Below are 22,690 nucleotides of genomic sequence, written 5' to 3'. Positions count from 1 at the left end.
AACAAAATGACAATAAAAAATACCGACAATCAACAACTAACATTAAAATGGGTGTTGGTGCCAATAAAAAAAGACAAAAAGAAAATAGATGAAGGACTTACCAATGAGAGAAAACTGAGAGAGAGATTTTCTTTTTATTTAATTTTCTTTTAATTTAGATCTAAATAAACATATCACATTTTAATATCTCTCTTTATCATATTATTGAAGTGTTGATTTTTTTCTTCACTTTTATAGCACATTTGTTTGATTTTTTTCTTCACTTTTATAGCACATTTGTTCGTATGTGTTTTTATGACATGATTTTGCCTATCATTATGATAATTTGATGCTCCGTGTTTTATTTATCACGACACATCTCTTGATCAAGAAAGATCGATGGACTTGTATTGTTAAATCCTTTTTTGTGACAATTTATTGATGTATTTTAAATATTTCGTAGAACAATCTATCATATTAATTATCTTAATCTTCACACCTTCATTAATATTGAGTATAGATTAGAATAGAGACAAATTATTGATAATTGATAGTTTTCGTGGAAGATGAAGTATTATTATAGAAAAAGTTTTTGTTTTATTTTTCTTCATACCCTTTGAATATATATGTTGATTTTATTGTACCTCTCTTTTTTATTTAATGAAAACTTAATTTTATTTAAAAAATTATTGATTGAATAATTCAATAAATTTCTTTTACCACGTGCTGAGTTTTTTTTTATAGTTTTAATTTTGAAATTTTTATTATCTATCATACGATTTACTAATTTATGAATAATAACAAAGCTGCATGCTTGAACTTTTTCCTCACAATTAAAATATTATTGATATAGTAATTGGTCTCCCTATATGTTTAATCTAGTTGATATTCACACATGGAAAATGGAAAATCTGTAGAAAATTATATTCATTCAAAAACACGTTTTCTAGATTATAATCCCATTTTGTCAATGTTGACTTCATTTTTTTTTCCAGTGGCCGCATGATGATGACTATTTGATATAACTCACTTTGGTTTCACAAATAAACTTCAAACTATTGAAAAAGTCGAATTATAGTACATTTTTATCCATTTCTTAATTCCATCCATCTATTTTGTGAAAACTGTGAAATTAGTCTATCTATTTTAATTTACTAGAATTTGAGCTTTGTATTTTATGAAAACTAAAAGGCTAGTTCAATTGGGTAATATTGTTTATCAACTATTGGGCTAATTTTTCAGTTTTTATAAAATACAGTGATCAAATTTTGATAAATTAAAGTAAAAGGGTTAACTTCTCAGTTTTGTAAAGTGAAGGAATGAAATCCATGATCAGACCTTTTTATGATTTATAAAAAGTTATTATATATTTTATGATTTATAAAATTATTATATATTTTATGATTTATAAAAGTTAAAGGGCTATGATAAGACACTATTTTGTGTTAAAAGTTATATTTTATATACATGTTCTTTTACTAATTTCGCTTGTAGGGTTACACAAATTACGTGTCTCGTTTTTATTTAGTATATCTCAATCCTTATTGCTCATATTTTATTAACTTAATATTAATTTAATTAATTCAATAAGTTTAATATTTTATATTTATAAAATATATTAATTTTATGTCAAAAAACATATTAATTTAATCCTCAAATATATAGTTATTATCTCGTCAATTTACCTTAAATCAGTTTGAGCCCAGACTAGCTTCCAAAAACATTTCCCCATCAATTTCCCCATCTTAAAAATCATATTATTATTATAATATTATTAAATTATTTCTAATTAAACTTAAGATTAAATTAAGAGAATATGTAAATAATGAGGACCAAATGTGTCATTATACAAAATTTTTTAAGGGTCACATTAAAAATATCATTAACAATTAATGTTAAGTGGTTTGATTGAAACAATGTTTTAATAGTTTAATGACCTAATTGAAAAAATTATAGTTTAATAGCCAAAATAAAATTGCTCCAATAATTTAATGTCTCATAGGGTAGTTTAACCTAAATTATTATAACATTAGTGACTAAATTGAATTAATTAAATCCTGGGTAAACTACTGATTTAGTCACCAACTATTTGCATCATTCTATTTAGGTCATTTAACTAAATTTTTTTCAAAAGCATACCTAACGTTACGTTTTAATTTCATTTAAACTACCCTTTAAAAAACTGTTGACATGACTTTTTTTTTAATTTTTTCAATGATAATATGAAGTTATCTTATAATGATACATCATCGATTCTGTTAATCAATGAGTGACCAAAATGAAATAAAAATATATAGTTAGTTATTCGTTTTATTATTTGTAGAGAGAATCCCATGTGATTTGTGGTACATAACTTTGATGCCGCTTCCGGTTACAGGTAAAATATGTGAAGCTCTTTTTCGTTGGTCCCACAAATGACTATTTAATTACATTTGCATTAAAAGCTATTAAGTGTCAACTCTACCAGCTAATCTCCACCTTTTGACCTTCTGCTTTCTCCCTTTTATCATCAGTTCGACACGGTCTTCGAAACTTGTTAATACAGTTGCCTAGGCCCTTTTATTTTGGGGGTAAAATATACTAAAGGCCACTAATTTATTCTCAAATGATCATTTGTCACTAAACGTTTAAAAGTTCTAAAATTTAAAAATGATCATTAAATTTTATTAAATTATTACAAAAAATTACAATTATTGAAATTTTACAATTATTATAACATGATAATAACCATTATGTAAATGTTTGATAAATTTAATAACCATTTTATAACTTTTGACAGTGGTCAAAACAATCAATTAAATAATTTAGTGACCTATGTGTCTAGTTTACCCTTTACTTTTTTCTAAAACATGTAGGTTAATGTGCTGACAATTTGGAATACGTGGAATGAGATTATTGGACAGTGAGTTTGAGGCTAATATATCAAGGACGAGAGATGTCAGGTGACGCGATGCACAATGCATTGTATTTTGAAGGCATCGCTTTGACTCGAATCTTTTGGCTTTGCTTTTTCATTGTCTTTTCACATTATTTCAAGTGGTCTCGGATTCCAAGTATTACCCTATAAAATCAAAATTGTGAGCTTCTTCTTTGGAAGAACAAAAATGGCGGTGGATTTGGTGATGGGATATGGTGGTGGTGGGGATAATAGCTTTGCAGGGAAAGTGGAGGAAACAGCTTTGAAAGAAGCTGCAACTGCTGGGATTCAAGGCGTTGAGGAATTGATAAGATTGATATCCAAAGCTCAACATCTTTATAATCAAGATGATTCTTTTAAAACTTCTTCTTCTTCTTCTTCTTCTTCTTCAGATTCGGAGTCAAGTATTGAGATCCAAGCCGTTACAGATAAGACTGTAAATTCTTTTAAGAAGGTTATTTCTTTGTTGGGTCGTCCCAGAACAGGCCATGCTCGGTTCAGACGCGCCCCGGTTAGTCCTCTTCGACAAGACGAGAAACCCAAGCAATTAGAAACCAAAGTAAAGGTGTCCTCTTTTAAGCCATTTTGTCCGACACCACAAGTTCATAGGTTGCCTCCTTTGCCTCATAATAATCAACAGAGTAAAAACAGCGCTGTTTCGGCGGCGAAGACGGGTGTTTCGGAGAGAAATGAAGGGGCTGGCACGATTAATTTATCATCAATGACGGGGGATACTGATAGCATGCATCAGCCATCTTTCTCTTCCCATGTTCCTTCGTCTGGTAAACCTCCACTGTCTTCCTCTTTGAAAAGGAAATGCAGTTCCATGGATGCTGCTGCTCTCAAGTGTGGATCATCATCTGGTCGTTGCCATTGCTCCAAGAAGAGGTTGGATTTTCTTCTTTTGATCTTAAAAGTTTCATCCTTTTTATCGACTTTTTTTCCTAATGCAGGAAATCAAGAGTGAAGAAAGTGATTAGAGTTCCAGCAATCAGCAATAAGACGGCTGATATTCCTCCTGATGATTATTCCTGGAGAAAATATGGGCAGAAACCAATCAAGGGTTCTCCTCATCCAAGGTGAGTTGTTATATCATGGTGATTTTGAGTCAAATTAACTCGGTCCCTGAGTTTCCCCTAACTAGTTTCTTTTTGCAGGGGATATTATAAGTGTAGCAGCGTCAGAGGTTGCCCTGCGAGGAAACACGTGGAACGATCGTTAGACGATCCGAAGATGCTGATTGTAACGTATGAAGGGGATCACAACCATAGGCAAAACATCAGTGATGCCCCAGCACCTACGATCCTGGAGTCATCTTAGTCCCCCAATCCAACGGCCCTGAAATGATGATCAAAATCGAATCAAACACAAGAACACCCAATCTGTAAAGTTGTAAGAGATAGTCAACTTGGATCCATGGCTTTAGGGTAGAAGACAATATAGGATCCATTGTTTTTGGATTTGTCAGAAGACTCTGTTCACACAAAGAACATAAGAAAACAAGGCATGGAGTTGGAGATTTTAGATTTGGTGGCATTTGAATCATGCAACTGTCGGTTTCTTTGTTTATTTGTTTAATGTTCTTATACTCAATTTACCTGAAATTTTTCCCTTTCCGTACATAAGAATAGTGATATACAATATGATGTGGATCTTTTTGAGGATGCTGTCACTTTAATTTGTTCCTATGTCCCCACTAAAGCTCTTAATTATGTTATATATTGGGTTAACTATGTAATTAGTCATCTAATTTTTTTGTGGTTTTGTTTTGGTCACTCAACTATTTTTATTTAAATTATGCCTAATATTATGTTTCTGTTGTTAAAATTTAATGTTCATGTGTCACCATAAAGTAATGTTATATCATCGTTAATTTTTTTTATCATGTTAGTGATTCTATTTTTTTAGCTACAGGTGATTAGAACAAAATCAAAACTTAAGGTTAGAAATAATTTTAAAAATAAGTTAAATGATTAAAATAAAATTATGAGAATAATTGGATGATTAAATAATTTAATGACATGCAAATGGGTGGTGCAGTCTTTTTTATTTATTTATTGAATCAAAACAAAGGACCTTAGCGTGGGTGCTGAATTAAAATAGTGTTGAAGTGTGAGAAATAAAGAATAAATATTGGTTGGTTTTTTGTTAGCTTCAGATCGGACTGATGTTGATTTTGTGAATATTGGGTGAAAAATAGGGTCGAAAATAATATATTTCAGACAAAGCTATATATATACATATATTATGACTGATTATATTTTTCTTTAGATTGATGTAATTTTTCTGTTCTTAACTTTGGTTTTAATTTGTAATCTGGCCCTCAATTATTTTCAGAACAATTTCTCTCTCAATTTTTTGTTAGATTTAATTTGATGGTATTCTTTAACTAAAATAATCATTTTTTAAAATTAATTACTATCTTTAATTATTTATATAATAATACTCTTTAAATGAAATACATGAAAGATATTATAGATTGAATTTAATTTTATTAACGTGACATGACTGATTAGACACTTTTATTGATATGACACGATTTAAAATTTCGACGATATCTATATCATTTATGATATTTATATTTTTCTCTTATATCCATACAACCATACATCTTACCTGATGTGTGATAACCTTTTGAATCCTCGTACAATGAATGATCTGGTAACATATTAAGCATAATATCACTTTCGTTCCATTCCTTCTCCCCCCCCCCCCACCCAGGGAAAAAACTCATGTTAATGTACATTTCACCTACTAACAAGTCGGATCAACATAAAAGTAGCATTTTCGTAAATAATTGATTAAAAATATCAAATTTATAAATAATTACTTTTTTTTTTCTTTTGGTAAAATGCCGCCGAATAAGATGGAAATAATCTTCAATCCAAACGGCAAATGCATGCGACACTTGATTGCAATTTCTCGTGCCATGGATAAGCCGGACATTTCGAAGTTATGCATCAATGATCTACCTGCAGACAGAAGTGGTCCGACATAGCAGAAGACATGTTTGCTTGTTACTTGCTAACCTTCCAGTGACTTTCCTAACGTTGATAGAATCAAATTTGGAACACCCTTAATCCTGTTTATTTGAGAATCATATCGACGATGTTATATGATTTATCAAAATCATTTTATATTTTAATTTAATTCAAATCATTAAATATTTAACTTAATAAAATTATGAATTTATGATCTAAGTGATCATTAAAGTTTCAATCATACATTCAGGGGTCAATTTAATTGATTTAACATGATTTGGGTTCATTTTTATTATACAAGTATCTATATTTGGTCAATTAATTTCGATATCACTGGAGTAGTAACTAGGGGTGTAGTTTTTATTATACAAACCCTCTTGTATTTTCTTCTTCATATCAGTGGAATTCTTCTCTTCTGCCTGTAGTTTTTTCCTTTTGGATTTTTCACGTAAATCTTAGTGTTCTTTGTTTTCTTTTTCAATCGTGTTTATTTGTTTGTTGATAATCATTCCGATATTATAACAATAAGATCATTATACCAACTAGCAACACGAACACTCATCAAAATAGCATAACACCAAATTATCAATAGATTTAGATAGTCACTATTCTAGGAGTTTTTAGTAAGGAATTACATTGATAAAAAAACAAATGATTTGCAACCTCTAAAATACAATCTCGATCTTCTATGTAGAGTGGTGTCCTAAAAATATTAAAGCACACAAAGTAAACTTTTATAACTTAATGAGGTAGTCATAAGCATAACATTACTTTGAATGGTAAATCCACTTATTATAGTATCCATATGGCATGTTTAGCAGCTTTATCAATAAACATAATGATGGACATGTATGTCATCATATCAAGGATAATAAACATAATGATGGACATGTATGTCATCATATCAAGGATAATAAACATAAGTCTGATATATACTTTCGGATAATGGATACACGAATTTTGTCGTCGCTGTTAAAAGTACATATAGTTAGTGGTCACTAATCAAGAAAGAGTGAACTCTCGTTATCATCGATACCATTCAAACTATTATAACCTACACTATCAATGCCATCGACATTTAACATGTGTATTCAATATTCATCATATTTTATTTCACCATATGCATTGATGTTGTTTCCTATTGCTCTTTCATTAGTATCACTATAGTCAGCATAAACAACAATTTCATATGCATCGATGTCATCCTCTGAATTTTCATTGGCCTCATTTATCGGTAAGATTGTTAATCAGACACTTTTGTCGTCATTATTATTCACATGTCATCCATCATTGTACGACTTGATGTGTCAATAGACGAATTTGCTTGATCAGTACATAATGCTTAATGCATCAACAATGTTGGTCAAAATGACGATGATGATCTTGTCGAAGAATGACTAATACGAAAAAAAATCTGACGTATAATTGATGTGTGTTGCACTTCAAAACTCGTTAACGTATATGCCATTAGTGATATGATTTTTTTAATATTTATTGTATATGCCAATACAAATAGTATATATTATTAATTTAAGTTTCATTCAAATAACATAATTATTTAAACTATTTATCATCCTACTATTTGAAAAGTAAATACAAAGTGAAAAACCAATGCAAAATCGAGAAAAGCATAAAGTCTAAAAAAAATAAAATAAAATTATGAGAAAAATATTACAAATAAAAAATATGAAAATTCATGAAAACACTTTTAATGAACACAGTTTCGAACATATTAAAAATTTAGGGAAGTCATGACATATTAGTTACGTTTTCCTAATCTAACGAATCATTATCATCAGAACTATCACGTAAGATGAAAGTGTGTTTGGTCATATCTGTTTTTAATAAATATGATTGATTAGATGTATTTTATCTTACATGACAGTAATGAGTGATATTTTAATAATTAATTAGATTTAGATATTAATTTAATAAATAACTTTTTATGATACTATTTTAATAAAAAATCGAATTTAAACATTATGATTTGTAGGAAAAGAACGGATGAAACTCAATCATGTGGTGCCATTTTCATTTCCGTACCATAGCTGCAAAGTTAGCCTCGATGTTTTCTTGCTCGCACAACCGGAAGTTTAGGGTACGATGCTTTTAAATGAGTTAATCTGGACCAGTCATTCAAGCTGAACCTCTTTGAGGTACTATGGATTGCTCCCTTGGTTGGGCTAAATTTTAATTGAAACCCTTTCTTTAAGAAGTAAGCCACATAGGATATACAAGGCTAATATATTCATTTATGGTCTTGTTTTAGCATATCTAAACCGGTGCTTGGCGTTTCGGTTACATGTAATTTGAGGAAGACATCGTGTCTTTTAGGCGTATTCTCAATGATGTTAGAAAATTAACGTATCTTCCTACGGATACTGTAACAAACATTTTATCTCAACAAATAATTTTTCAGATACCCAAAAAGATGAGTTTTACCTAAATTATTAGATTGATTATACAATTTAATACTTTTAATGGTCATAAATGTTGCTATTTATGCCTTTGAAAGTGAATGATTATAACTATATATATGCTATTCATTGTTATTATTTCCACTTCATCTCCCCAACCTCAGCTGATCTCAGTCATGCCATTGGCTCCACCTTTGCTTTTATTTTTATTCCCATTCCGTTATCTCTCATCACTACGAAGTCTAAAATACGATTGTAAAAGGGTGATTTTATATCATTGTTATCTTAATATGAATATGTGCTCAATAGTGGATCCATCTTTAGTTTAAAGAGGGTATGTAATCATTTTAAAATCCAATTTTTAATTAACTATTTATTTTATTGATTGTGTTCACTCTAGAATTTTACTTGTACTTGTCTCATACAATATATTTATGTTATTAATACATATGTGTTCCCCTTAAAAAAATTATGGATCTATTAGACTATATTTTGTATTTTGATATCCTATTCAGCATGTGCACGTGATACGGTTAGTTGTTGCCAGGTTGTTAGCTAGGTTGTTAGGCTAACTAACCGACTTCACAATGTATAAATAATGTAGAGGTTCATGTGAAAATGTAGATCATTTTTCAGCAGTATTCTTTGTTTTTCACGTGTTACAGTAGTTTCTTAAGATGGTATCTTTCGCCGTCGATCTTGGGTTTCTTGCCTAAGCTTCCGTTGTTGCTCGCCTGTCATGGAGTTCTCCAAGGGTTTCTCGCACAAGAAGGTTAATGTAGTCCTCGACGAGATGAATTTTCTGCTCTGGAAGTAGCAAATTCTGCTTACTGTCCGTAGCCATCGCCTGGAGCGTTTATTGACTGGTGCATTGATGCCACCACCGGAAATGGTTCTTGATGCTAACGGCAAAGTAAGTGTCAATGAGGCCTTTGAGGATTTTGTAGCACAGGACAGTGCGTTGGCGTCGTGGCTCCTCTCTACCATTAGTTCTCATCTCCTTCCACTGTTCGTTGGTGCTGAATCGGCTGCGGCGATCTGGAATATGGTACTACAACTCTTTGCCAATAGATCTACGACTGCTGCAATGAGCTTGCACTGCAAGCTACAATCGTTGAAGAAAGGGAACGACAATATGCGTGTTTACCTTACACGCGTGAAAGAGATCTGCGATGCGCTTGCTTCGTGTGGTTGTGTCGTTTCTCACGTTGGTCATGTTGCCAGTATTCTGAAAGGTTTACCCCGGGAATACCAACCGTTTATGGCGGTTATTACGACCATGAAGGATACACTATCGTTAGACGATCTTTATACGGTGCTCCTCGATGCTGAGGCGCAACTTGCCGGCTTTGATGACCAACTGGAATCTCTTCCTATGAGCGCACATCTTGCTCATCGTGAAGTGGTTTGTGACTCTTATGATCGAGATCGGCATGAATCAAGGTCTGTTCGATCGTCATCTGCATCCAGAGCTGGGGGCCGTGGTCGAGGTAGACCTCGGATTCAATGCCAACTGTGTGGCAAACTTGGCCACTTGGTCAATCGTTGCTGGCATCGATATGATGAAGATTTCACATGTGTTACGTCCGATTCTCGATCCAACAAAGGACAGTCTGCTACCGTGCATTATACTACTGAACCCTCTAATCCGAGTTGTATGGTTTGTAAAGGGTGTTCTCAAGCAGTTGGTCAATCACAAGCTAATATAAATTCTGACTCTGGCGAGCAACACTGGGTTGTAGACTCCGGTGCAACGCATCATCTTACGCCTGATGCTACCAAAGTCTCGAGCCCGACAGAGTTTAGAGGTCCAGGTAAACTCAATGTCGGTAATGGCGTCTCACTTGATATTCATTCTATTGGTAGTTCGGTTCTGCCTTCTACTTCTTCTCGAGCCTTGTTATTGAACGATTTATTGCATGTGCCTAGCATAACAAAGAATTTGCTTTCGATCTCTAAGCTTGCTAGGGACAATGTTGTTTACATTGAGTTTCATGCTGCGACGTGTTATGTTCGAGATGAGTCAACTAAAGAGGTTCTTTTGCGTGGAAGAATGGATGGTGGCTTATATACGTTTGCTCTTGATGATCAAAGTAAAGACATTTCTGGTGCTTCAGCTAATTTGGTTGCGGCTGATTCGTCGTTGTCCGAGCTATGGCATCGCCGTTTAGGACATCCTGCTAGCTTTGCGTTAAATAAAGTTGCTAAGGAACTTGGTGTAAAGCTTGATTCAGAAATTAATAAAAATTGTGTGGCATGCTTTATGGGCAAGAGCCACAAATTGCCGTTTACTCAATCTAATACTCAGTATTCTGCTCCCTTTGAACTCGTTTTTTCTGATTTGTGGGGACCTCCACATGTTGTATCAAATGGATTTCGTTATTATATATCCTTTGTTGATGCGTTTACTCGGCACACATGGCTCTATTTACTTAAAGATAAGTCACAAGCTTTGTTGGCTTTTCAATTGTTTCAGCAGCTAGTAACAAATCAGTTTGGAGTCACAATTAAGGCTGTTCAGTCAGATTAGGGTGGTGAGTATCGTTCCATCTCATCCGTGCTTGCCAAGTCCGGGATAGTTCATCGAGTTACCTGCCCGCACACGTCGGAGCAAAATGGCGTTGCAGAACGCAAGCATCGCCATATTGTTGAGCTTGGTCTTGTGTTACTAGCTCAAGCATCCTTACCTATGAAATATTGGTCCTATGCTATGGTGACTGCAGCTCACCTAATTAATCGACTTCCTACAAAGGTCCTTGATGGGATAACTCCGTTTGAAAAACTCTACAAAAAATGCCTGATTACTCTTCTCTGAAGGTTTTCGGGTGTCAATGTTTTCCGCATTTGAGACCGTTTCAGAATCATAAATTATCATTTCGGTCTCAGTCGTGTAGAAATCTGGGTTTTAGCCCACAACACAAGGGTTTCCAGTACCTTACAGATGATGGTCGTGTTTATATATACCGTCATGTGGTGTTTAATGAGGAGGTTTTCCCTTTTGCAGGAAAAGATTCGAACCTCTCAATCACCCCAAGCAATATGTTCCGGTCGCAGGCAATTCCTATTACTGGTGATCTTCGAAAATGGTAGCATGGGACTAGTTCAATTGCTGGAGAGGGAATTGTGCATGAAGGAGTTATAGATGAGGTTATGTGTCAACCCCACTTTGCTGCTGCTCTTCCTGTTGACATTGATTCACCTAATGAATCTCCAGACGCTATTGAAACTGGTTTACCTGATGAGTCTTCGGACGTTGCTGAAGTTTCAGATGAACATGATATCGAATCAGGTTCCATGCCTACTGATTTGCGTGTGAGTACGAGGCAGCCTGAACATGCAAGTACATCATCAGTGCAGCCGACACATAATTCACATTCTATGTTGACGCGCAGCAAATGTGGAGTGTTTAAGCCAAAGACATACTCAAGTTATTTTGAAGCTGAAATACCTTCTACTGTGCAAGAAGCCATGCAATCGGCTCATTGGAAAGAAGCTGTGCAATCGGAGTATGATGCTCTCCTTAAGAATAACACATGGTCGTTGGTTAAACTTCATGCCGGTCGCATTCCTGTCGGTTGCAAGTGGTTGTTCAAACTTAAGCGTAATCCGGATGGTTCTGTCAACCGGTACAAAGCACGCCTTGTCGCGAAAGGTTACTCACAGGTTCTGGGTTATGATTTCACAGATACGTTCTGTCCCGTTGTGAAATTCTCAACCTTTAATGTTGTGTTGGCCTTAGCTGTATCAAATGATTGGGAGTTAAGGCATGTAGATGTGAATAACGCATTTTTTAACGGAGATTTAGATGAGGTTTTGTTCATGGAGCAACCACCAGGCTTCGAGCAGGTTGCCGATGATGGAACGCCTCTTGTGTGCAAACTTCAGCGGGCTCTTTACGGTCTTCGTCAAGCTCCACGTAACTGGCATACAAAGCTTCGAGCCAACCTAGTTCAAATAGGTTTTATTGCTTCGCGAGCTGATCCATCGCTCTTTATTTCTAGACGGGATGATGGTGACATTTATGTGCTCGTGTATGTTGACGACATTGTCATTACCGGACAATCGTCTAATTCCATTCAAGATGTAGTGCAACTCCTTAGTGCCCGATTTTCTCTTAAAGATCTTGGTTCCCTTAAGTTTTTTTTGGGAATTGAGGTACTTCGCTCTCGTAGTTCGATTGTGTTATGTCAGAAGAAGTTTGTATTGGAGCTTCTTACAAAAACAGGAATGAAGGGCGCGGCTGCTTGTTCCACGCCAATGATTCTAGCTTCCAAGCTCTCGGCAGATGAGGGGAAGTTGCTAACCGATGCTACTGAATATCGCAGCATCGTTGGGTCTTTACTTTATGTGTGTCACACACGTCCTGATCTAATCTATAGTGTTGGGAGAGTTGCACAGTTTATGCATGCTCCACGTGAAGCGCATATGGTTGCTGTTAAGCGAATACTTAGATACTTGGCTGGTACTGTTGACTATGGGTTGCTGTTCCTATTGGGTGATGTTGGGTTGACGATTTCTGCATTTGCTGATGCTGATTGGGGTGCTAATATAGACGATCGTCGATCAGTTTCTGGATATGGTGTCTTCGTTGGTTCTTGTCTTGTTACATGGAGCTCCAAAAAGCAAAAACTGTGTCGCGTTCAACGATGGAAGCAGAATACAAATGTGTTACCGACACCGCAACAGAAGTTACCTGGGTAAGTGCATTACTTGCTGATCTTGGAGTAACCCCGCGACAGGAACCGGTTATATGGTGCGATAATACGGGCGCTGTGGCGTTGAGTGCCAATCCGGTTTATCATACTCAGTCGAAGCATATTGACTTGGACGTTCACTTTGTTCGGGAGAAGGTTGCGTCTGGACAGATGCGGGTTAACTATATTCCTGCACCGCATCAGCTTGCAGATGGTTTCACTAAGCCTCTGTCGAAGGCTGCATTTGAAGATTTTCGAAGCAAAGTTGGTGTGGTGTCTGGATCATTTGTTTGAAGAAGATGGAAAAGAAGAGTAGGGAGAATATTAGACTATATTTTGTATTTTGATATCCTATTCAGCATATGCACGTGATACGGTTAGTTGTTGCCAGGTTGTTAGCTAGGTTGTTAGGCTAACTAACCGACTTCACAATGTATAAATAATGTAGAGGTTCATGTGAAAATGTAGATCATTTTTCAGCAGTATTCTTTGTTTTTCACGTGTTACAGTAGTTTCTTAAGAGGATCCATCATTATATATATTAGGTATAAATATATTAATATAATTCAACTTATATCAATTAATATAGTTGGTCCGAAGCCAATTTAATCTGATTTTTATATCAACTAAACAAGTTTGGCAATTACATGTTCCACCTTTCAAGGTAATTTATTTGTGTATTTTATATTATTGATGGAGAGTTTAATAATCTAAATAAATTATTAAACTTATATTTTGTGATAGGGAATTGGGCTTCTTGGATCAACCCCAACACCACAAATATTTGGAGAGCATACATTGCTGCATTTTCCCATACCAGGTGGATCAAAGTGAGAGGTGGTGGATATACATGTGAAGTGATGGTAAAATTTGAATAATCGATTTCATATAATTACTTTTAACAAATAATATTTAATGTTAAAATTTAAAATATAGAATTCAAAATTTAATACTTATAATTTATAAAGAAAACAGGGACCCATAATTTGGATGGATGAGAATCCCTTGGATTGTGTGGGTCCTTTTAATTTTTCTTTAGCGTTCATAAGCCACGATATAAAAAGAAGAGAAAAGGAATGTAATGTGCATGTGATCCAACAGCTTTTTCTGTTCCCCTCTTCTAATCCAAAAGCTATATATATATATATATATATATATAGCTAAGATTATTTGAATGAGAAATAAAGTAGTTTCATGACCTCTGTAATAATATATTTTGTCCTCTGTACATGCCATAGTTTCACATGATTGCATTGAGTGCATAAGTTGTTTTTTATCATCGGCCTCTGATCTAATGATCGATAATTTCATATCAAATTTTGTAAAGACCTATTATAAGGGTGACCATATCAACTTAATTTATTTAATTCGTAAACGTTAAAATTCGAACTCTTAATGTTGCTTAAAAAATTTAGTGTCTCATCTCACTAGAACAAAAAATTCTAGTAAGTGATAACTTTTTCAACCCCAAAGGAATGAAGGTAAGCAATATCTCTTTCCGTAAAGTGTTTTGTTAAAATTAATTTTTCCCATATAAAAGATTTTTTATATATAAATTTCATTTTTTTATATTTACAGATATCTAATTTATTATATTATTATTATATAATTGAAGCTACTTGTTAGGCAAGTTCTTATTTTGAGGAGAAAACGTAGACCGTGATGGACCACAAGCATTGATCAGATAAGAAAAAAAAGGCAATATTTGCAGAAAACGGGAAGAAGAGAATTCAGTTGATGAAACAAAATCATGCATTGTATATGATATTCAAATAAAACTATTATTTAGACTCATCCGTATTAATTATTTACCAATTCATGCTTATTGGCATTCTTCATTTAATACAAATAAACTAAAGAAAACAAAAATTAAATGTTTGATCCAAGATCATTTGGATCAAAATACATTTGCATGCAGTATTAGTAAGCAAAAGTATGTTTTTCTCCAGTGCAGCACAAATGTGTATGATGAAGAAGGGAGAATGAGATGGATGTTAATCACAATTATGTTTATGGTGATTATGAATTTAATGAGTGTAATAATATGATCAATAAGGAAGATGATAAGAGGGGAAAAAACCGAATATCACAACTCCAATCTCTCTCCCACTGGGAAACAGACAAAAGAAGAGAAAGAACATTAGAGTTTGTCGTTGTCGTAGACAATACTGATTTGGTTCTTTATGCTTTTCTTCACTTTACAAAGAGAGAGAGAGAGAAGTTTGAAGTGGTCTTTTTATTTTTTGTTTCAATTTGTACGGGGTTTGTGTTTTAAGTTGTATGTCCTTGAAATTCCTATTCTTAAAGTCATGTTATAGTTAATTGTTTGTGACAATTTAAGAAGAAGAAGAAGAAGAAGCTTCAAAAGGATTTTTTTTTTTTTTTATGAACAATTTTTACCAAGGGCAAGGGGAGCTAAAAAGGGAATTTACTCACTGAGAGCTTTTAATTATAGAGAATGTCGCATTATAATAGTTTATTTATACTAGATATGATTGTCCGAATTTCATTTAAGATATTATAATGAAATCTAACTATTGAGAACACGTACACACTTGTAAACGTAACTATTTGAATCCATAATCTTTAGATAGAATAATCTTTATGAAAAATATTAGAATACAATAAAGTTTAGAATGATTTAAAATATTAATTTAACTCGAACCCAACAATGATATATATATATATATATATAAATAAATTTCGAGTCTATATTTCCATGCAAATATTATATATCAATGTCTTAATGATACAAAAATCCACTTCCTCTTGAAGAAGAAAGGAAAAAAAAAGTTTATAAAAGTTTTCATGACAATTAAAAAACGGCCCTTTTGTTCCTTGTCCAAAAACTGCTGGTTTCCACAAGTGAGATAGGACCCGTCTCAGGATTTACTTTCAATTAAATGATCAGGTTAATAAAAAAGAGGTAATTAATCTACCATCATTTCTAGTTAAACATCAAACTAATTATTTTGGGTGAGTTGAATGTAATTAACTTGAAAAGATATCAAGTATTTACCAGAAATGTGTATGTATAACATGAAGAAGAAGAGTGATAAGTTGTAGTAATATGTTTATAAAAGGAAAAGGACGAAACAGGAACCACTGTCAATATGAGATTCAGGGGAAATTATGTCATTATAGAATCTATAAATATTCTCTGAATGTTTTTCAAGATGTCATAATTTATTCCAAAAGCAATAAAATTTTAAATTCCATTGAAAAGAGGAAGAAGAAAGGGAAAGCAATGATATTGAATTACATGTAAACTTTTAGGTCCGATAATTCAATCGAGTAAGCCAAAGCTGAAGACCCTAAGCATCCATTGTAGAACGTGCAAGTAAAGGTGGCAGAAGAGCCAAAGGGGTGTCTATAATTCTCTTTTAAGTTTGGAATCTCAGATAAGCAAAGAAGAAGGCAAAAGAGAAAAATGGAAGAAGAAGACAACAGGCTTTAAATCCCATCAAGCGTCTGCATTTATATTTTCCTTATATCTTCTACATTTTAATACAAAACCCATGGGATTCCAAGTAGTTAGTGTTTGTTTGGTTCTCCATGTTAAACAACAAAACAAAAGGGTTTTAATATTCAAGGATTTAAATTGGAGTTACACGTTTTCGGTTGGGTTGCCTTTATCGCGATTATGTAAATAATTAATTAGCCGATTATATTCCCATATGCAATGGTATAAGGGGAAGTAGGGTAGTAGGCTGCCCCCAACGTCAGGTTGAGAGCAGTTTTCGTGAAAGACCTCCGTTATGAATTGTCCTCAGTAGAACTCGATCCTACGAGTTGACATTATTACGGTGATTACGAGTATTGCAGTCATGTAATCATAGTTTTAGACAACACCTTTACCATAATATAACGGTTATTATTTCGATAACAGATCCATTTAAGTCCCCGGTTTCATTGTAAATTGCCGGACTGCACCCATCCACGGCCATGTCAGTGCCTGGTTTTAAATGGGTGTGCGAGCAAGGGATTCATTGTCAGACAAGGTAGAGATATAGTCACGGGTTTGTCTTGAAATGCCCTTATTATTTCACCCTCACATACACACATATATTCATGTTTCTCTCTCTCTCTCTTTTAAGGCATACTTTCCAACTGCTTCTTGCTTTGGTCTTTCAAGTTTCAATGGCTCTGATGCTTGATGGTAATTGTGAAGGAGTATTACTATCACTAGACTCCCACAAAGCAGTTCCGGCACCGTTCCTTACAAAACCTACCAACTGGTCGATGATCCGACTACAGATCATATAGTTTCATGGGGTGAAGACGACACCACTTTTGTCGTTTGGAGACCTCCTGACTTCGCTCGTGATTTACTTCCCAATTACTTCAAGCACAACAATTTCTCTAGCTTTGTCAGACAGTTGAACACTTATGTACATAAAGAAACTCAACTTCGTTGATCATAATAATTCTCCTTTTGCATTCTTGGTCCGTGTACGTACTAATCTGGGTTCTTTTTCTCTGTTGCTTTTGGATTTTTGATAATGAAAAACTAGGGTTTTAGGAAGATTATGCCGGATAGATGGGAGTTCGCCAACGAGTTCTTCAAGAAAGGAGAAAAACACTTGCTTTGTGAGATCCATAGAAGAAAAACTACGCACCCATTTTTAAACCATCATCATTATCCTCTGAATCCACCGAGTTTATTTGCGTTTCCGAGTAGAATCAGCATCTCCCCAACTGAGACAGACGAACGCGGCAACTGGTGTGATTCACCGCCACCACTTTCTTCCACGGGAAGATATAACAACTCGGTGGCAGCTTTATCAGAAGACAACGAAAGACTAAGAAGAAACAACAATCTGCTTATGTCTGAACTAACACACATGAAGAAGCTTTACAATGACATTATCTATTTAGTTCAAAACCATGTGAACCCTGTTGCTCCATTGTTCCTTTCTGGTCCTCCACCTCCTGTTAACCCCAATAGTTCATTATTACAGAAGCCATTGAACCAGTTCTCGGGTATAATCCCAACACTCCAAAGCCCCAAGTTCAGGTCTTGAACTCTCCAACAGCAACATCGCAGAGCTCCTTAACGATCGTCGAAGAACCGAGCAGAAATAGTTGCAGAACAAAGCTATTTGGTGTAAATTTACAGTCGAAGAAGAGATTGCATCCCGAGTATAATAACACAGCAACAGCAAACATGGAGACTGTGAAGGCACGTTTGGTCTTGCAAAAAGATGATTTACGGTTGAATTTCATGCCTTCTTCTACATGATAGTTTCCATTAGTTTTTATATTTGTAACCTAAACATGTATACAATGTAACAATATATATATTTTTTTGGTTAAAGCGAAGAACAAAAGCGATGCTTCAAAACTCAAAAAAAGAACACCAATCTTTAATATTTTCCTCAGTTTTCCATTGGTGCAATTCATTTGTTCATCATTCTGATATCTGTGTGTTTCCCAGTTGCATTAATGGAGGAAAGAGTGAGACACTGAAAGTGAAAATGAAAAAAAGGCTGAGAGAATGACTGTGTCAATGACAATTTCTCTGGAGCTTTCTTTGATTTCTCCATTAATGTATGATACTGTTTGATATACCACTTCATCTGAATTCAGAAAACAGCAGGTATCACATTGTTTTCAATAATATGATTATCAGTTTAATTATGAGTATCATAACCCAGGGTTTTAAAAAACGATTGATCGACTGCGATTTAGCGGTTTCGTCGCTGTTCGAGTTACCCGCGACTGTCGTAATAGCGTCCGCGACGGCCGCAATCACGATAAATCCGAAATAACCGAAATCGCGACCGCGACCGCGATTTAAAACCCTGTCATAACCGGCAGAAAAGAAGTTCATAGTGTCGTTTGATGAAGATTAAAATCTCCATTATCATCTCTTGTTCCCATGAATCAGTCAACATATTTGAAAAATGTATATATGATATATATGTATATATTAGTGAAGTTTTACATAAAGTTAGAGCAGAAGGCATCTCGACAGCTTCTTTGCTATTTCTCGAATGCTGTGCTGCATAAAAGTTTTGAATATATAATATAATTCTCACATTATCTTTGTCGTGTCTAAGAATATGATTTCTTCTTCGTCTCACACCAAAACACCCATAACCCTAAAACCTACACTATACATGTCTTTGTCTCTTGTACTTTTGTAGATTCGTTGGGGTATGTCCACACGTGATTCAGACATTAAGTGCGCCTGTGATGTACAAGAATACGTCTAGTATACTCTTGAATAATATACGATAAATCCAGAAAACTACTCGGATGTTCTACTAGTTTTTGAAATCCACTTTCTTCACATCTTCATTCGTATTCCTTTTGTTCCGGCGTTTTTTCCTAACAATTTATGAATAAAAACTACAACATAACACTACATTTATTAATTAAGATCCATTGAACTTGTCATAAGGTGGCTTAAAGCAAGATTAATTTTGAAAATGTTTGTCTAATTTTCTTTTTGGACTGAACCCTTATTTTTTTTATCGAGAAACGATCAATATTTTACTATGCAACACCAATTTACAAACGGAAAAATTGTTGCTGGTTGAAAGCTTTGTCAGTTTAAAGAAGAATAAATTATTATATAGAAAAGAAACTGACTCACACATTAGCCTGTATCAGGAATGCACATGGCTAAGCACACAAGTCTATGTCTATATATATAAGTATAACTATGATCCTTTTAACTTGAGCTTGTTTAAGTTGCTGGCATTTGCAAGTTTTAATGGCAAAAAATTGTAAATGCTTTGCATATATCATCAATTCTATATCTCTTTGTGAGAAAAATAAGGTATGAGAGATGAATGGCATTTCCATTTTCAGGGCAAACTGTCATAGTAAGTAAAAACAAAACAAAACAAGAACATGGCAATTTGGGTTCCTGCATGAATCTGGATGGAGACGCACGGTGGCTCCGGTTTGACAGTCGAGTATAATAGTTGCTTCCTGTACAATATTTATAATCTCCTCCAATTTTTGTTCTTCAAACTGGACATAAATACGATGGAGCAGGAACAGAAATAACCATTGATCCAAGCAGAAATTGCCAAGCATTTGAGGACTGACTGAACCAGCTTCATCTGAAATACATTATTCTGTTAGTATCTGTAAGGATAATAAGTTTATGGGTCATGCTAGAAGCCTAGAACAGATCATTAAAATTAATTCGCAGTCACCAGTACCTTTATTTAATGGTTCTATATTAACGAAGAATATTCACAACATATAAATTAAGGAGCGTTCAATTCACGTAATGTATGATTATTATTGGTAATGATATTATGAGAATGTTATATTACTTAACACATTAATTGAAATGTTGTATTATCTCGTTTGATTTGTTTGACAAAATATAAGATTACAATATTCGATTGAATGAATACAAGATAATAAAAATGTATATTTTACCAAATTGTCATTGAGATATATATTTTTAACAAGTTTAATTCTCAAAATGAAAATGAAAATGAAAATATCTACATAAAAATTCATAGAAAATATAATTTTTTTTATTTTTAATTTATATATTTTTTTAATTAATTTTATACACGAATAACTTAATATATATATATATTTTATTATTTTTAAAATTTTATTTCTTTGAAAATACAGAAACATACTTACACCAATATAATTATGTGTTTATCTTTAGGTACTAATATATTGAGAGATGTACATAATTACACTGGTGTAAGTGTGTGTTAAGTACTACACTTTTTTATTTTACTCATGCTACATGTATGAGTTGTACAACGTAATTTAATATCGAATTATTTGATAAAATTAATAGAATACATAGAAACTATAATATAGAAAACATTTTATTATATACATCATATTATTTTATAAAAAGTATTAAAATTATTAAAACCACAATAAAAATAAAATAAATAAAATAAATTTATACTAAAATAATATTTTTTTACTTTATAATATCCAGTTATATAATATCTAGCCTAAATGATCGAAGGAGAAAGTAAATTATAAAACTAGGGATTATCATATGATTTATTCCTATTTAAAGGAATAAATGAGAAGATAGTTTTGAAATAATTCATTTATTTAGAGGTAATTTTGTCCAACCCAACGAGGATTGATAAATACCTAAGATATTGGAGGGAAAAAGACTCAAAGGAATCTTAACCAAAATAGCTATTGTAGGTAATGTTTCATTACCTCTCAAGGGAATGTTCTTGAACCGAACATGAGTATGTGATTTCGGAAAAGATTATCCCCTAGTAATAATCTTTTCCTTGATCCAAATGCCCCTAAGGGTAAACTACGTATTTAATAATCCAATTAATTCTACGATTCTATTTTGGTCACCCAATTATTATTTTTTAAAATCATACCTAAAATTACATTTTGATTCCATTTTAGTAACTTAAGTATTAATAACACTAGTTGATACTTTTGATATCCAAATTAGTTCCAAGTCAAAACTTACATGTCAAAATTAATATTAAGTCAATATTAATGGTTAAAATAATATTATTCAAGATATTTTCTCATAATTAATATCAAGAAAAATTAATGGTCAAAATTAAGTATTAAAATTAATGGGAACAATCAAAATTAATAATAAAAATTAAAACAAAGGGAAAATCATGAGAGTTTTGGAACCTATAAGTCTAAAATCTAAACAGGAAAAATTATAGGGGTTGCATGCAATTTGACCATTCAAAATAAAACAAAATTAAGGGGACTTTGCATGCAATTAGACCATTCAAAATTAAAACATGAAATCAGAGTTTAACAAATGATCGGAGAGTTAAACCACGATGACTTACACACGAGATTGGAGACAAACGCGTATCGACGGTCGTGGTTGGTTTGGCTGAGACGGGTGACCATCGTGGATGGTTATCAAACGATCTACGCACGTAGAAATAGAGGTAAACGGTCAACGATGTGCAACATAAACGACAAAGACAGGTAATCGACGGACGGTTATAGGGCGACGTTGGGTGAAGAGAAAGATCGGTTTCTTCTTGATATATCTCTCCGACAACAGTTCATGTAGAATAACACGATTTTACAGTGATGAACAGGGTCATCGGCAGTTTATTTTGATGATTGTTGTTGGGATAATTTTACAAATTTAAATAAGTTAAGTGTTCCAATTCTAAATAAATAAATATATTTTTAAAATAATTATATTTTTTAATAAAAAACATACTTTAATTATTTTCTTATTAAAATTAAAATTAAATCATATTTGTTTAATAAAGATAATTTAATTAATGAGGTGTACGAGTGTCATATTAATAACATGTTTCGATATGTTATAATAATTCTAGAATTTTCGTCTTTATATACATGTGTGGTTTTTAAGGTTTAAAATGTTTTTAAAAATGTTTTTAATATCCTGATGGGATGTTCAATTTTTAAAATGTAGGGATTAAAAATGGTAAATATGATAAATTGAGAGGCGTTAAAATCCAAATATCCCACATCAGTAGTTTGTTACATTTCCTTCGCTCAAATTTAGGTGATATTTTGAAGTATTTTTAGTAAAACAATATTTTTGTATGATATGCTTAATTTATCTAATGATCTTTTAGTTTGATTTTTATTATTCCCTTAATTATTGGGTTGAAGATACACACATTCACGTGTGTTAATTAAATCCTTATTTTTCCTCCTAAATTTTTAACATTAGTCACTTAAATTAATTTATGATATTATACTAATTCTTTTTATTCA

General features: G+C 33.2%; 1 protein-coding gene and 1 pseudogene across 1 annotated transcript; both read left to right on the top strand.

The window, feature by feature from the left end:
• The first annotated feature begins 3,037 nt into the window (after window positions 1–3,037).
• LOC120160831 (probable WRKY transcription factor 7) lies at window positions 3,038–4,304 on the top strand. Its single transcript, XM_039171158.1, has 3 exons — window positions 3,038–3,784; window positions 3,850–3,975; window positions 4,054–4,304. The coding sequence occupies exons 1-3, from the start codon at window positions 3,084–3,086 to the stop codon at window positions 4,214–4,216; spliced, it is 990 nt and encodes a 329-aa protein (XP_039027089.1). The 5' UTR covers window positions 3,038–3,083; the 3' UTR covers window positions 4,217–4,304.
• Window positions 4,305–16,899: 12,595 nt separating this feature from the next.
• On the top strand, window positions 16,900–18,267 carry LOC120160833 (annotated as a pseudogene).
• Window positions 18,268–22,690: the final 4,423 nt, after the last annotated feature.

The sequence above is a fragment of the Hibiscus syriacus genome, unplaced genomic scaffold (assembly GCF_006381635.1).
Source record: "Hibiscus syriacus cultivar Baekdansim isolate YM2019G1 unplaced genomic scaffold, ASM638163v2 tig00111393_pilon, whole genome shotgun sequence".
In the NCBI taxonomy this organism is placed as follows: Eukaryota; Viridiplantae; Streptophyta; class Magnoliopsida; order Malvales; family Malvaceae; genus Hibiscus; species Hibiscus syriacus.
This window is presented reverse-complemented; position numbering and strand designations above follow the sequence as displayed.